The 15,832-nt window shown below is 42.6% G+C and overlaps 1 protein-coding gene across 4 annotated transcripts in view; it reads right to left on the bottom strand.

Annotated features, from left to right (window-relative positions):
• The window catches only part of ATP8A2 (ATPase phospholipid transporting 8A2), a 670,261-nt gene that overhangs the window by 244,345 nt on the left and 410,084 nt on the right, over positions 1–15,832 (bottom strand). For all 4 annotated transcript variants that reach the window (XM_021677381.2, XM_064373518.1, XM_021677384.2 and 1 more), the window contains exons 26-27: positions 14,849–15,032; positions 9,118–9,228 (exon numbers count right to left, since the gene is read on the bottom strand). In XM_021677381.2, the coding sequence (XP_021533056.1) occupies positions 9,118–9,228; positions 14,849–15,032 (295 nt within the window). The remainder of the gene's footprint in view (positions 1–9,117; positions 9,229–14,848; positions 15,033–15,832) is intronic.

Raw genomic sequence — 15,832 nt, 5'->3', positions numbered from 1 at the left:
AAGTGATTGTGTATCTTGTAGGGAATCCCTCCAGACTGCTAGTATTTCTCTGGCTTAATACCTACCTCCTCCCTGTCCTCTCACCCTCTTTCCACCTTTTGCTAATAAACTCCCAGCTCTTTCAACCAGCAGCAACCAGCTGGCTTTTCAGAGAACATTCCTAGGCACATGTTTAACTCGTTCTCCAGCCATCTTCCAACTGAAATGTAAAGCCGCAGCATACAGCATTTCTTTTCTGTTCGGTACTAAGAGCTGGGCTAATTGCTGACATTTATGACAGAGCTGGAACACACAGAGAACATGGATGGGAAAGGCAGGTGCTGGGTTCTCTTTGGCACATTCCCTGACCCTCTCCTCCCACCCCTTCACCTGATCAGCTACTACTCAGATCTTAACTCATTTCATCCTGGGATCCTGAGGCCCCACTCTACCACGCCTGTAAAGCACCACTTCTAAGAGTTCTCATTGCAAGCTGTCTTCCTCTAAGCCAGCCCCACAATGCCATGTTATAATTGTGGGAATTCTTATCTGCATTCCCTATTTGATTCTAAGAGGAGGGACTGTCTTGTTCCTCTTGTCTCCATGACCCAAGGGATCTTGACTTGGAGAATGAGGATGCATGAGGCAACGAAAGCAGAATTCAGAATGTTTACATTTCTAGTTAATTCTCATTTTTCAATTGTCCAATGGGAAATCTCTGTAAGTAGTTTTCCCACCAACATATTACAATTGCAATTATTGCTCAACAATTATCAGCACAAGATAGGGACCACCCAGGTAACCACAGATTCTGTAAACCCAGATGCTGTTGAGATGGGGTTGGCACCGGCCTATGCATGCAGAGGTTTTTACGCACGCAGCCGTCAGAGCACTTATGCTGTATAGTCGGACCCTCTGTCTCCACAGATTCAACCAACCACAGATCGAAAACATTCAGGAAAGAAAAACTGGAAAAATATCAATACAACAATAAAAAATAATACATATTAAAAAACTGGGCCAGGCGTGGTGACTCATGCCTGTAATTCCAGCACTCTGGGAGGCTGAGGCAGGTGGATCACCTGAGGTCAGGAGTTCGAGACCAGCCTGGCCAACATAGTGAAACCCCATCTCTCCTAAAAATACAAAAAATTAGCCAGATGTGGTGGCACATGCCTGTAATCCCAAGCTACTTGGGAGACTGAGGCAGGTGAATTGCTTGAACCCGGGAGGCAGAGGTTGCAGTGAGCCGAGATCACGCCATTGCACTCACTCCAGTCTGGGCAACAAGAGAGAAACTCCGTCTCAAAGAAAAAAAAAGAAATAAAAAAAAAAACTTGATACAGTGTAACAACTATTTACATAGCATGTGAAATATATTAGGTATTAAGTAATTTATAGATTATTTGAAGTATACAAGAGAATGTACATAGTGTGTGTGCAAATGCTACAATATTTTATAAAAGGGACTTGAGCACCCACAAATTTTGGCATCTGAAGGTGGGGAGGGTATGTCCTGAAACCAGTACCCTATGGATACCAAGGGATGACTGCACTCACCTCTTCCCCAAACTTATTAAATGGGGAACTCTGTGGAACATGTCCCAGTACCTCAGTCTCAGCATTCTGCCTGCCTTAGAGAAGGTAGTCAACACTTATGAAAGCTTTTAATAGAAAATGGATGGTTACGCACTTGAGAAAGCCACCGCCTTTACAGAAAGCTCCATATGCCAATGACACTTTTCAATTTGCCTTTTGCCTATTAACATGTTAACATCACACTCATAGCTACAAATCTATTCCCTCAAATAAAGTCTGTAACAGGAAACATAAAGCTACTTTTGCCAAGGCAGATGCACAGGCCAGAAGAGGAAAGCTCAGCTATTAGAAATTTATCTTTTACTGTGTAATGAAATTTCTGTGTCCTCAAAATGAAACATTGTTTTGAGGTATAGTTAAGTCATGCATTATATCCAAGAGTGAAAAGTCACTAGATGAAATTTTGATCATGGCTTAAAACATCTACTCTCTGTTGATTCTAACATTTAAAATGAAATCTACCCCAAAGCCAGTGACTTCTTTCATCATTTACAATGAAGCACGAGTTACTATCAGAACATAGATATCAGTTTGTAATAGGGTTACCAAGTACATTGCATCTCTGTGCATTAACATATTTAATTAAGCCTCCTCAAACAAGAAGCTAATCACATATTAATGAAAAGAAGAGACAATTTAGATATGATTATTTTCTAACAATAATGTTTGAAGGTCGGGCGATGTGGCCATGCCTGTAATCCCAGCACTTCAGGAGGCCAAGGCAGCTAGATTATTTGAGGTCAGGAGTTCGAGACCAGACTGGCCAACACGGTGAAATTCTGTCTCTAGTAAAAATACAAAAATATTAGGGGAGCGTGGTGGCGTGCACTCCTGTAATTGCAGCTACTTGGGAGGCTGAAGTAGGAGAATCGCTTGAACCTGGGAGGTGGAGGTTGCAGTGGGTTGACATTGTGCTACTATACTCCAGACTGGGCAACAGAGCAAGATTCCATCTCAAAAAAAATTTGAAAAATAATGATTATTTTCAAACAATAATAAAAAAGTGATGATAAAACAAAATCTCTCAAAGGTTCAACAGAATAAATAAAGCTGCAAAAGAGAAAAAGGAAATATATGTTTGCAAAATAATTTTTAAAAAAATTATTCATTTAGGCCGGGCATGGTGGCTCACGCCTGTAATCCCAGCACTTTGGGAAGCCAAGGCGGGAGGATCACGAGGTCAAGAGATCGAGACCATCTTGGCCAACATGGTGAAACCCCATCTCTACTAAAAAAATAGAAAATTAGCTGGGCATGGTGGTGCGTGCCTGTAGTCCCAGCTAGTCGGGAGGCTGAGGCAGGAGAATTGCTTGAACCCAGGATGTGGAAGTGGCAGTGAGTTGAGACTTCGCCACTGCACTCCAGCCTGAGGCCTGGCAACAGAGCGAGACTGTCTCAAAAAAAAAAAAAAAATTATTCGTCTATTGGGAACATTTTGGATTAGAATGGCAATTTATACATGAACCAAAATTTGAAATGAATTATTTTAAATTCAAAGACACAGAAAACAAAATGGCAGGAAAGGCTTTTCTCATATCCTGTAGTACAGGGGTCCCCAAACCCTGGGCCACAGACAGGACCAGTGCTGGGCCACTGCTGGGGACCTGGCCACACAGCAGGAGGTGAGCAGAGGGCTAACAGGCATTACTGCCTGAGCTCCGCCCCCTGTCAGCTCGGTGGTGGCATTTGATTCTCATAGGACCATGAACCCTCCTGGAAACAGCGCATGCAAGGGATCTAGTTTGAGTGCTCCTTAGGAGGCTTTAATGATAAATGTATTGTGCTTGAATCATCCCAAAACCATCCCTGCTCTGGTCTGTGGAAAAACTGTCTTCCCTGAAACCAGTGTCTAGTGCCAGAAAGGTTGGGAACCTCTGCTGTTAGTATAATAAAGGTTTGTTTGCTCGGTTTAGGCTTGTCAGATGTTGACAAATTTTAAATAGCTGTCAACTAAATTCTGCAGTTCAGTTTCATTTCTTCCCCAAATTGCTGTGGCCTTAGAATCTATTTCTATTTCAGTGATAGTTTTTCCAGACCTTCATGCTAAATATGCATTCATTTCCTGGCCTTTGTCCCGTATCAGTTTAATCACCCCCGAGAAAACACTAACATTTCTTATATGTGTTGCCAAAAATAAGTAGACTCTAAGTTGCATATAATACCCATTTTTTCACATCAATATACATATGTTATTGTTATTCTTTGTATTAGGAACCAACAACTGATCACCATTATGATTTCATTCTCATCTTGATTTCAAAAATAATTTGGCATATCTTCCTTATGCTATACCAAAGTGTACAAGAGACCCCTACAATAATTTATTGAAATATAGGTTAAGTTCAAGTAATGTCCCTATTATTTTTCTATTTGAATTTTATGGCCACTAAAAATTTTATCTATTCCAAATAACCTTTTCCCAGGGGTTCAGAAAGTCCACAAACAAATGCATATGCCACCTAATATATGCTTAAAATGCTGCAGCTGCTGTGCTCGGAAACTGTATACAGAAAACTCCGAATACCTAACTCCTAGTTTATTAAATACAGTAGGAGCATTAAAGAATTTACTCAACCCCTCTCTTTAGGAGATATCACACCGAGGTCAATCAGGACTTCAAAAATTTTATAGGGATCTTTTCCTAACCTCTTCATCCCTAATCTTTACATTTAAGGCAAATTCCCCCCATTGTCAAAATCAAAGGGTTTTTAAAAATCAGTCTTTGCTTTCTGCTTATAAATTACATGGAGAGATAGTTACACAATGGCATGATTAAGGCCCCAGGCTTAAAAACTACAAAATTACATGTAAGTTCTCTGCTTGCCATCTTTCCTACATATTGATAGACAAATTTTCCTAAATCACATTTACTGTATAATTTGCCTATTGCAAACAGAGAAGGAAAAAAAGGAATCCCAGCTTCTAATGGCAACACAACTCTGACTGGGCCATTCAGATGTCCTTCCCTGGTCACTCACATATCCTTACCCAGCTCTATCTCCTTGCTTTTGCTAATTTCATCCCATTCTCACTCCCATTGCGCATACACAGGGAATATACACCGCCTGTCCCTCCACCCTAATCCCACCCCAGCTGGCTGCCCTGCAAGGCTCTGAAACTCTGAGCATTCTAGACCATGACAGGATTTTACCTTCTGAGAAATATGGTCCATCTGGCCACAACTATGAAACATTGCATTTAATTAGTTTAATGCAAAACAAAACTACATGTAAAATTTGTTTTCAAACCTTCAATAAGCTCTCCTAAAGCATACAATCTGTCCTTATACATTTTTGTCTCTCTCAAGGTGATGAAAACAGCCAAGTGTTCGTGACATTTCTCTCTCGCTCTCTTTTTTTTTTTTTTAGTATCTTAAAATGGTTGTAAAATGTAGATAACGAAGTCTGCCACCTTAGCCATTTTTGAGTGTTTGGTCCCATGTTCACACTTGCACTGCAGTTCCAGTGCCCAGTGCTATGCAACCTTCACTGCCATCTGTCTCCATAGCCCTCTGGGACATTCTTATCACCGTCTATGGGAGACAGACAAAATCCTCAGTGCGTTTCTAATGATAAAAATTCAGTTTTAATTCACAGAGTGGAACAATTAAAAAGTGTGTATCTTGCTGTACATTAATCATACTTCAGTAACACTGATTACAAACAAAGTAAAGAGAATACAGTGGCAGAGGAGGCTGGTGACAGTTGGAACCCAGACCACAGAGGGGCAGGCGACGGGACTGAGAACGGGCATTTCATCAGAAGGCACAGGGAGCCTGTGAAGTGGCTACAGAGAGCAGCAGCATTCATCACTCTTTCATTGCCAGCATTTTCAAACACCTCCATTCCAGACGCTGTGCCAGACACTGGAATTGATCAGATGTATGTTTCGGAAATCGTATCCTAGCTACAATAGAGATTGTCAAGGAACTGAAACTGCGGTTTTTATAATCAACCAGGAAAACAGTAGTAAACTAAGGCAGTTGCACGGAAGATGGAGGCAAAGGTTGTAGTATTTTCAGTTTTACCTATTAATAGAGCCAACATGAAACCATGTATTGCATCATTTTGTTCCTATTTTTTAAATCACTTGAACCAACACTTTGGCTTGAATTTTATGAGGCACACTCAACAAGCATTAAATAATATTTGCCAGCAACAAATAACTTGTATAAGTAAAAATACATAAACATGTGTTATATTCAAGGCACTGTGGTAAAAACGGTCTAATGAGATCAATATCATTTGGGTGGAATATTTATGGGCTAGTGAGAAAGCTGTTTTCCACAAGGCTTTTGGGGGTTTAAACTGGAAATGAGTGGAATATTTATCAGTGCAGGGAATGGCTGAATAGATTGCAGGAAATTCCCCTGTGAAATGGCATGCCCTCGGTCTATACATAGTAACTGGGAATGGTTTCCAGAATACACTGTCAGGTGAAATGAGTTGCAGAAGGCACTGCACAGCATGATGACATTTATCTAAAATCCTTGCTTTGTTTGTATGCATAAATATCTCCATACCTGCAGAGAAAAAGGTCAGGACAGAAAATATGGAAGGAGGTTTGGGGGTGAGAGGGGAGGGAACTTTCAGTTTGTGTTCCATACAGCAACGTGAGTACATCCATGTGTTCCTTATACAGAAAAATCCACTTTTATAGGTTAGTATACCAAGTGAGTAGATTGCATTACATCACAGGCTCACAGCTCTTCCCTACAATCTTTATTGGCAACTCAAGTCATATAATGATCCTCATAATAATGGCTAAAGACATAAAAGGTGTGTGTGCATCATACATGTGTATTTTTTTTTTAATTTGTCAAATTGCCTTTATACTACATTTTAAAATGATTAGTGATTATGTATCTTAGAGGGCATTTGAGATGAGAACATATTGGCTATTGTAAAGAATCACTCCTTGAGTTACAAGAAAACGATTTAAGATAAATAAGTAATGTGTTTAATTTATTCTCAAGTAATTAATTATAAGGGTTACTTTTAGAACAAAAAAGTATTATTTGCAAATAAGCAAATCAACTTACAATAATCTTTGATCTTATAGTTTACAACACACTAACATGGCATGTAAATAGTACTTTCCTATTTTAAAAATTATATTTGAAGTGCACATTGATGCCAAGGAAGTAATTTGGCAATGGCAGGCTCTGCCTGAGTCAATGCTCTAACCATATGGGCTCGGTCAAGGATTTTGCTTTCTTGGTTTTCAAATTAATATCCCCGAGAAATACTAAATAGAAAATTGGGCATGGAGTGGTGGAGATTTTCACACTTTCTTTAACAGTGTAAAGAATGTTTAAAAGGCTGTTTACAAAAGACCATTTAACAACTGCTGCTCAGCTATAATTGAAATGTTAATTTGAGGCACGCATGTGGCACTTTCAGGGCCTCCTTCCAAATATAATTTTTTAGGCAGACTAAAATTGCACTCTTCTCAGACTCAGCCCACTTGAAGTCAAAAAATAAATAAATAAATAACACCAGCAAGATAGTAGGTGTAAATGACTAAGGAGGGGCCCTAGGGGACAATCTGAAAAGTGAAAGGGTTGGGAGCTCCATACAGCATGTCTTGATAAGAAGTCTAGACTATCTGTAATTTGTTGATTGTGAAGAAAACCAGGTTATTAAGAAACCATGAAAGCCAACAGCTACGGGAGCACAAAATCCTGGGAATCCTGGGGTAGCATGAAGGAATGGGGATTCCAATACCCCTTTACACCATCATCCATGACCCTACGATACCCCTTTACGCTATCATCCGTGACTCTAAGTGACACTGAGGACTGACTCCTACCACAGATACAAAAAATGTGGGAGCAGGAGGGGGACAAACATCTTTAAATCCCAAAAGGGAATTGTAAAAATAAAAGAGAGAAACCACAAAAGCTTTTACACCAATGTCTACAAGTTCTTACCCAGAGTGAACTGAGGTGAATATTACAGTGCAAGACCAGCAGACAAATTATGAATAATTTTTTAAATTATTGATTTTAACCTCACTATACTGAATAAAATGTCAATTATGTCACCAAATCTCTTAAGCCTCTGCTACATATGTTCTTCCTAGGGAAATAACACGTAGGCAGACGGGACACCTCTCACCAAAGCGTCAAATGAGGAAGAACAGGTTGGTTTCAGGACTTTAATCAGATCCCTTTTGATTGCTTGGAATATTCTTTAAGAATCAGGGCTGCTCACCAGCCCACAAGGGGCTTTTGTGTGAACTAGAAGAGGCATCCTCTCTGCAAATACACGTCTTGGTGAATAGGCTGGCCCTTGTGCAACTTAGAAAAATGCATTGCTGTTTCCAGTTGGGCTCTGGGCAGCTGAAGAGATGAATGAAGCAGCACAGGTTATGTTTCTGCTTCATTTACTCTTTTGGCCGGGCTGTCTTGGGCTGTGAACAAGCTGCACAACTTGGGGAAATCACTCTATAGTAGTTGAGATACCAGATGTGTGACATGAACTTATATGTTTGACCTCAATGACTGAATAGGAAAGATTAGCCAACCTGGTAAAGACGTAGTTAGTTACAGCTACCTTAGCAAGGCACTTGTTATTAATAGTTATTTGAGCTGAGTATTGTCAGAGTTTACACCAGAAAAAGTTGATTTCTGCCTTGGTTATTATTTTTACTAACAGTCAAGAAATCAGACATAAAACAACCCATAGAATGAGACATTAAAACACCATAAACAATTAACATTGCCTTCCTCCATAGATAGACATATTTGGAAATTGATTAGTCATGATGGTCTCAAAAGCCACCCCTTTATAGCAGGGCTGTAATCCCACTAATAGCAAACATAAAGTGACTTTTCTACTTCTTCCTGGGCCCACCCCTCTAGCGAGCACATTTGCTTTACTGGTAACTGAATCAGCATCTCGGAAAATTGTCTGACAACAGAATATGAACTCACTGGAATATTGTCAATGACCTTACTGGTTTACTCCCCACTGTTCCCTCATTCCCACACCCTTCCCATGTAAGTGCCAATGTCCAAGTATCGCAGAAGCAGTGAATGGATGCTCAGGAAACTTGCAGAGTTCGTGAGAAGTAAGGCAGAAATTGGGCCAACCTGCCCCATTCATTCCAGGAAAGAAACACGTGACTGGGTTGCCTAGCAACACCTCAGTGTTCACCTGGAGAGGTGTGGGTCTCTGCTGCAAGGAACTGACCCCTCTGGAAGGAATGTCAGTGTCAGCAAAATTCTACCCCAGCCATGGATACAGAGGAAGAGGTATGGCAAAGAGCAACACAGGAGGAGAACTAGGGAGGAAGGCATGGTGGGTAGGGAAGAAAGGCTGCAGATGTCTGCTCCAGTCATCCAGCATGACGATCTAGACCAGGATGGTGAACCCAGCTTCAGGGGAGCTTACATGTGACCCAGGTTATAGAAAGTCACAGCAACATCTTTAATTTTATATCAACAAAATCCTTCCTTGAAATGACTTTAAATACCTCAAGATATCCTCTGAAAAGATCTTTCTCTTTTAAGGAAAAAAAAATGCCCCTTCTTACCTCAATAATATACAGGACCACGTTCTTATAGAAGCAGTACAAGATGCATTTGGTCACCCGGTTGTAGCTCCAGGCTCCATGAACCAAGAGGAGCTTCTCTAAGTAGGAAAACTGAAAAGGAAAATTACAAAGTTCAGAAGAGCCCATCATTGAGGAATAAAAGTCCCAAACAGAATGTCCTTAAGAACAGAAGTCAGACAATGTAGGTAGGGGAAACCAGATTCTTTAGGAATCTCAGAAAATCATTCTCTGAAGACAGAGCTTTCAGGCCCAGCGAGAACAATTAAAATCCTCTCTTAACTCTACATAATTATTATTTTCCCCAAACATACTGCTGGACTTCTAATTGTTATTCTTACAAAATCTTATCTAAACAAATGCTTTTTTGTAATTTAATTTTAAGTTCCAGGATACATGTGCAGGATGTGCGGATTTGTTACATATGTAAACGTGTGCCGTGGTGGTTTGCTGCAGCTATCAACCCGTCACCTAAGTTTTAGGGTTCAGATACTTTAGCTATTTTTTCTGATGGTCTCTCTCCCCCACCTCCCCAATTGGCCCCAGTGCGTGTTGTTCCCCTCCCTGTGTCCATCTGTTCTCATTGTTCAGCTACTACTTCTAAGGGAGGACATATGGGGTTGGTTTTCTGTTCCTGTGTTAGTTTGCCGAGGATAATGGCTTCCAGCTCCATCCATGTCTCTGCAAAGGACATGATCTTGTTCCTTTTTATGGCTCCATAGTATTCCATGGTGTATATGTACTGCATTTTCTTTTCCAGTTTATCATTGATGGGAATTTGGGTTGATTCCATGTCTTTGCTATTGTGAGTAGTGCTGCAATAAGGATGAATTACTAAACAAGGTGAACTCCTAAACTGAAAGAAAAGTACAGTGGGAGTCAGACGCCTCTAAGCAATCACAAAGTCTTCAGTGACAAAAGGAGCAAGGGACAGGGACACTCACACAACAGTGTTTTGTTTAAAAAAGAAAGTACACACAGGTGCACACACACTACCTCCATTAACAGCTGCGTAGGTTAAAAAGTTACACACACATAGACACACATGGATATATACACATAGATACACAGAGCCACATACAGGCACAGATAAACACACACAGGCAGACACACACACCTAGACACAGAGACAGGGGCACACAAGACAGAGATACACAGAGACACACATGCACTCATACACACATACTCATACAAATACACATGTACACATAGACATACTAAGAAACACACACACTTTGCCTCCACTTCTTGACCAATTTTGTTTTCCCCTTTTTTTCTCCAACCAGTACAGAGCACCTCTGGCCAGAGTGCTATGCAGTCAGGAGCTGCTGGTAGGTCCCCAGCTGGTAGCGATGTGATGGCTCCTATGATTTGAGTTGGAGCCATAGATATTCCAGTAAATCTAGGAATACTACCTGGGGAGGGGGGTCTCTGGACACCACTTGGATTCTAGCTCCTCAGCCACCCCTCAGCCTGGTTTGCCTTCTGTGTGCCATTTCATAAAGGTCCCCAAAAGTGTAAACCTTGTGCTGGAGGGAGGGTAACGAGTTTCTTTGGTCTGGTGTATGGTGTCCCGCTCTGGCATGAATATACCATTAGGGGTAATCCTGTTTACGTCACGTTTCTACACATTTGATATGCTTCACCCTGGATTTGACTTCCCCCTCTGTTCCCTTGCATGAAAACCTTAAGCCCCCTGTTCTAAGAGTGTCAGGAAGTCCACAAACTTGAACCCTATTACACTACTAGGAGAGACAAGCAGGCTGTATTGAGAATGCCCCAGAACATCAGAAATTATTTTGCTGTTGTACACTTCCTATTAATTTCAGATGAGTTTTGAAATTACATGTAACTCAGCTGGGTGCAGTGGCTCACACCTGTAATCCCAGTACTTTGGGAGGCTGAGGCGGGTGGATCACCTGAGGTCAGGAGTTCGCAAGCAGACTTGCCAACGTGGTGAAATCCTGTCTCTACTAAAAATACAAAAAATTAGCCACGCATGGTGGCGTGTGCCTGTAATCCCAGCTACTTGGGAGGCTGAGGCAGGAGAATCTCTGGAACCTGGGAGGCGGAGGTTGCGGTGAGTGAGATCATGCCACTGCACTCCAGCCTGGGTGACACAGTGAGACTCTGTCAAGAAAGATGAAAGAAGGAAAGAAAGAAAGAAGGAAGGAAAGAGAGAGAGAAAGAAAGAAAGAAAGAAGGGAGGGAGAAAGGAAGAAAGAAAAGAAATAAAGAAGAAAGGAAGGAAGGAAGGAAGGAAAGGAAAAGAAAGAAGGAAGGAAAGAAGGAAAGAAAGAAAGAAGTTAAATATAACTCTCAATAGAAAAGAAATGACCAGACTGAAAATACAATACGTAAAAAAAAAAATTTTCAGGAGGAAGTCACAGCTCAGCGTGTTCCTTCCAGGAGGTGAGGGGCGGGCATGGGGCTCACTACGCACTCAGAATTGCTTCAAAATGACAGAAGTAGGTGCACATGGAAAAATAAAACTCCCCATAAAGGCTCATTAAGGATTCCAAAGGAGAATGGGGAATCATAAAATAACTAGCTAAACAAATAAAAAGGAAGTTTGTATTTGACCCGGACCCCCGATGTTAAACTTCAGTGGGCACAGAAGGCATTTGCTTGAGTCATCCTGAATGCTTCAACTTGAGCGCTACAGTGATTTGTTTTCAGAAAAAAAAAAAAACAACTGTATATTCTAAATAAAAATGCTGTCTTCATGAGGTTGCTCCAAAAACATTAAGTGGGCGGGGGGCAGGAATGATTCTCACGAGGAGAATGGGAAGCCGAAGCCTGCAGGAGCACCATGACAGAGCAGCAGCGAGGTTGCTCAGGGCAAGGCAGCGGAAAAAGGACGGCGCTCAGTCTCGGGCAGCCCTGGGCACAAAAGCACGAGGCAGGGCAGGGAAGAAATAGAACCAGAGCTTTGCCCGCTTCATAGCTTTCCCAAGGTAAGTCTTCGAGCTAAATATCTTTTTCCTTTTGAGTATAATAACTCTACAGGGTACTTCCTCCAAAGCATAATAAAAAAAAATGCATCCACATTAAAATGAACAGATAAAGCCCAAGGTGATAAACAACCAGAGATGTTTACCATTTCAACAGTGGCAAAGAAATTCATCAATCTGTGGCATTTCTGGCACGGTGATTAAGGTAGAGGCAGCGTGTTGGTTGGTGGAAAGGGTGTGAGGTTAGCAGGCATCTGCCCTAAAGTAACAGCACCCCCGCCTAATCGGGAACAGAACCATGGACAGGAAAAATGAGGGTGCACAGCCACATGCCGGCTGCATCAGTTTCTTTGCTGGAAGTGACTATGATGCTGTAGGGGCAAGAAAACCCCCAATGGCATTTTAAAGCCTCGCTCCCTGCTCCTCCCTTCTTTGACGCTTTTCATCTGAAGAGAGCAATTCCTGTGGATAACGCATTCTATTCATATGCAGTTTCAATAAAGCAGGTCATGGGATCTCCCTTCCCTAGACATTTTAAAGAAAAAGACAGACAAATATTTGCCTGGAACTCCTAGGAAACCTCTTAAGATCCCTTCCAGCCATATGATGTTATAACTCAAGTATTTAATAATGCTGGGGTGTGTAACATCTATGGTTGCTGACAGACTACAGGAAGTGCGAGTCCCACAGGCCTCAAAGCATTTGACTCAGGAAAGTAAACAGGCAGGTGTGTGTGGGGCCGGCCCCCAAGTTCACACTCAGGTCCATTGTTTTCCGACCCCAAGATGCTCGCTTGTTTGGACCTGAAGTAAGTTACCTGATATGAAGGAACCCCAGTTTGCACACCTATAAAATCAGGATTCCTTCTCTTACCTACTTCAGAAATTATCTTGAGGATTTATTTGAAATCAGCAAAGAAAGAAGAATGATTACACGCCCTTTTCAGAGCCAGGAGGATTTTGTAATTCCTCCCTGCATCTGCAGAACTGCGGGCTGAGAAGAAACCTGAGAGGTTGTCTAACACAGAGCTCCCTCTTTGGGGAGGTGGAGCCCCAGAGCTGCAAAGGACTGGCCTGAAGCCCCGGGGCTATAGGAAGCTCATTCACATTTTATATGCAGCCCCTGATTTCAGCTTGAAGGAGTATATAGCCATTATTCCTTGTGTTCACATGATTAAGGTGAACACAATTTTCAAACACCTCAACACCACAGAAACACAAGAGAATTCCTGCTACCCAGCAGATGAGCAGGCATTTATTCATGACATATCACAATCTGGAGACAGAGGGAAATGCCTTGCATTCACTGCAATGTCTAGGTTTTCTGGATGACCCAGCATGCCAAATCATCTAGATACGTAACCACCCGAGAAGTTCACCTTGCCTGCTGCCTAGACAGGGCCAATTAATCAAGACAAGAGAACTGCAATAGAGAAAGAATAATTCAAGCAGAGCCGGCTGTGATGGAGACTAGAGTTTTATTATTACTCAAATCAGTCTCCCTGAGCATTCAGGGAGCAGAGTTTTTAAGGATAACTTGGTGGGTGAGGGGAAGTCAATGAGCCAGGAGTGCTGATTGGTCAGGGATGAAATCATAGGGAGTCAAAGGTCAGTCGGTTTCTAGGTGGCAGGGAGCCACAAGATTCGTTGAGCCAGTTTATTGATCTGGGTGGTGCTGGCTGATTCATCAAGTGCAGGGTCTGAAAAATATCTCAAGCACTGATCTTAGGAGCAGTTTAGGAGGGTCAGAATCTTGTAGCCTCCAGCTGCATGACTCCTAAGCCATCATTTCTAATCTTGTGACTAATGTCAGTCTAGTCCCCAGGCAAGGAGGAGGTCTGCTTTGAGAAAGGGCTGTTACTGTCTTTGTTTAAACTATAAACTAAAAGTTTCTCTCAAAGTTAGTTCCAGGAATGAACAAGGACAGCTTGGAGGTTAGACGTAAGATAGAATTGGTTAAGTTAGTTTTCTTCTACTGTCTCAGTCATAATTTTGCAAAGGTGGTTTCGGATATGCACCCTACAGGTCAGGAAGCTGGCTATCTTCCTTCACCTTTGGGCTATCATTATGGGGTGAATCTTTCTTTCATTCTCAGGCCACCAGTGCAATACAGCACAACAGGAGCCCCGGCACGTGACGCTCGGTTCAGAGGGGAAGAGACTGAACTTGGCCTAACTGCAGGAAGCTGTTTACTACTGACCATGGGGTCATTACAGCCCCAACCCAGCTCATGTTCTCGGCAATTCACCTCACAGGGGTGGTTCTGGGCAGCACCCCTGTCACAATTACAGAGAAGGCAGCAGCTGTAAATCACTGCTTCTCCCTGACCTTAAGCGCCTGACCAGGGGCTGTCCCAGCACCTTTGGGAGGGGTGAGACCGGGATGGGATTATACAGAAAGGCTGTCTTGAGCACAGCTGTGCTTCATCAAGGGATGCAGCAGATGCAGAGGCTGAGGGCGAGAGGTTATTAGTAGCAAGATCAGGGACCTATCTGTCAGGAGCAGCACCTTGCCTGGATCACAGAGCAGCTTGGCCAACCCCACAGCTGACTAAAGAAATCCAACCAGCAGGACAGGGCCTCCAAACTACACAAGATCACGACTACAGAGAAATCCAAATATCTCTGGGATTTCATTTAGACAGCAACCTCCAGAGGGGTGGCAGAAGTTTGGGGCTGTGCTGAAGGTCAAATGCCAGGTCCTCATGCCCAGCTATCATGTGTCAACAGGATGGGACAGCTAGATGTCCAAGCTGCTGACCTGTGCGATGGCGTAATCCGAGTTGTTGGTGGCCTGCATGCCTTCATTCCCACTGATTCCCACACCCACGTGGGCTGTCTGGATCATCCCGACATCGTTGGCGCCATCTCCAATGGCGAGGGTGATGGCCTTTACCCGCTTCTTCACCACATCCACTATCTCAGACTTCTGCAGAGGAGACACTCTGTGAGAAAAGAGAGGGAAATCAGAACTACGCATGTCTTTCCAGAGGGAACAGCTATAATCTACATTCCGCTGCATTAAAAGGACAGTTACTGGACGGTCTCCAAATTCAATGCATACATTTTATGCTCATGTGCAAAGAAGGTTTCAGAACACTGTAGCCTGTGGCTTTCAAGCATTTGCCAACTTCTCAGATGAAATACACAACAGAAAACTAACTTAAAACACAGCCTATTTGTGATCACCCTGCTCGGTGAGAGGCATCTGCACGAACTCTTCAGGGGTACATGTGCCCTGTTGAATGATAAAGGCAGTCAGGCTAGTTACAGGGGTCTTCGGAAATGTCTTTCCAATAAATCAGAAAACCAGCACAGACCTCCTTTTGCTTTATGGTACATCATATACAACCTAGGGCTGGCAAGGGAACTTTCTGCAAAATCTGCTTTTACAGAAGGGAAAGGAAATTAGCAGGGCATGAGAAAGTGCAGAAAGAGGACTGGGGAAAGCGGAAAGAAAAGAGACTTCTCTACGTCCACCCCAGAAAAGGAAGCCATGTTTGAAGGGCAGCCTAGGTGGAGGATTTGGGATGGAAGTCAGGGGGTAGAAGTCTCCCCTTGCTCAGCCACGCAGAAGCACAGCCCAAAAGGGGGCGAGAAGGTCAGCCCCCGCATAGGAGGGGAATCAAAGATGGCGGGCAAGCTTTCCTAAGTCCTCAAGTTGTCTAGGAAAAGGAGCTGGTACAAATCTGTGGGGTCTAAAACAGAGGGGTATTCATGATAATGAAGTGCTTATTCAGAGTGT

Source organism: Aotus nancymaae, unplaced genomic scaffold (genome assembly GCF_030222135.1).
Source record: "Aotus nancymaae isolate 86718 unplaced genomic scaffold, 86718_ANA_hifiasm-v0.15.2.pri h1tg000009l, whole genome shotgun sequence".
NCBI lineage: Eukaryota > Metazoa > Chordata > Mammalia > Primates > Aotidae > Aotus > Aotus nancymaae.
The sequence above is the reverse complement of the archived record's forward strand: the minus strand, read 5'-3'. Positions and strand labels throughout refer to the sequence as shown.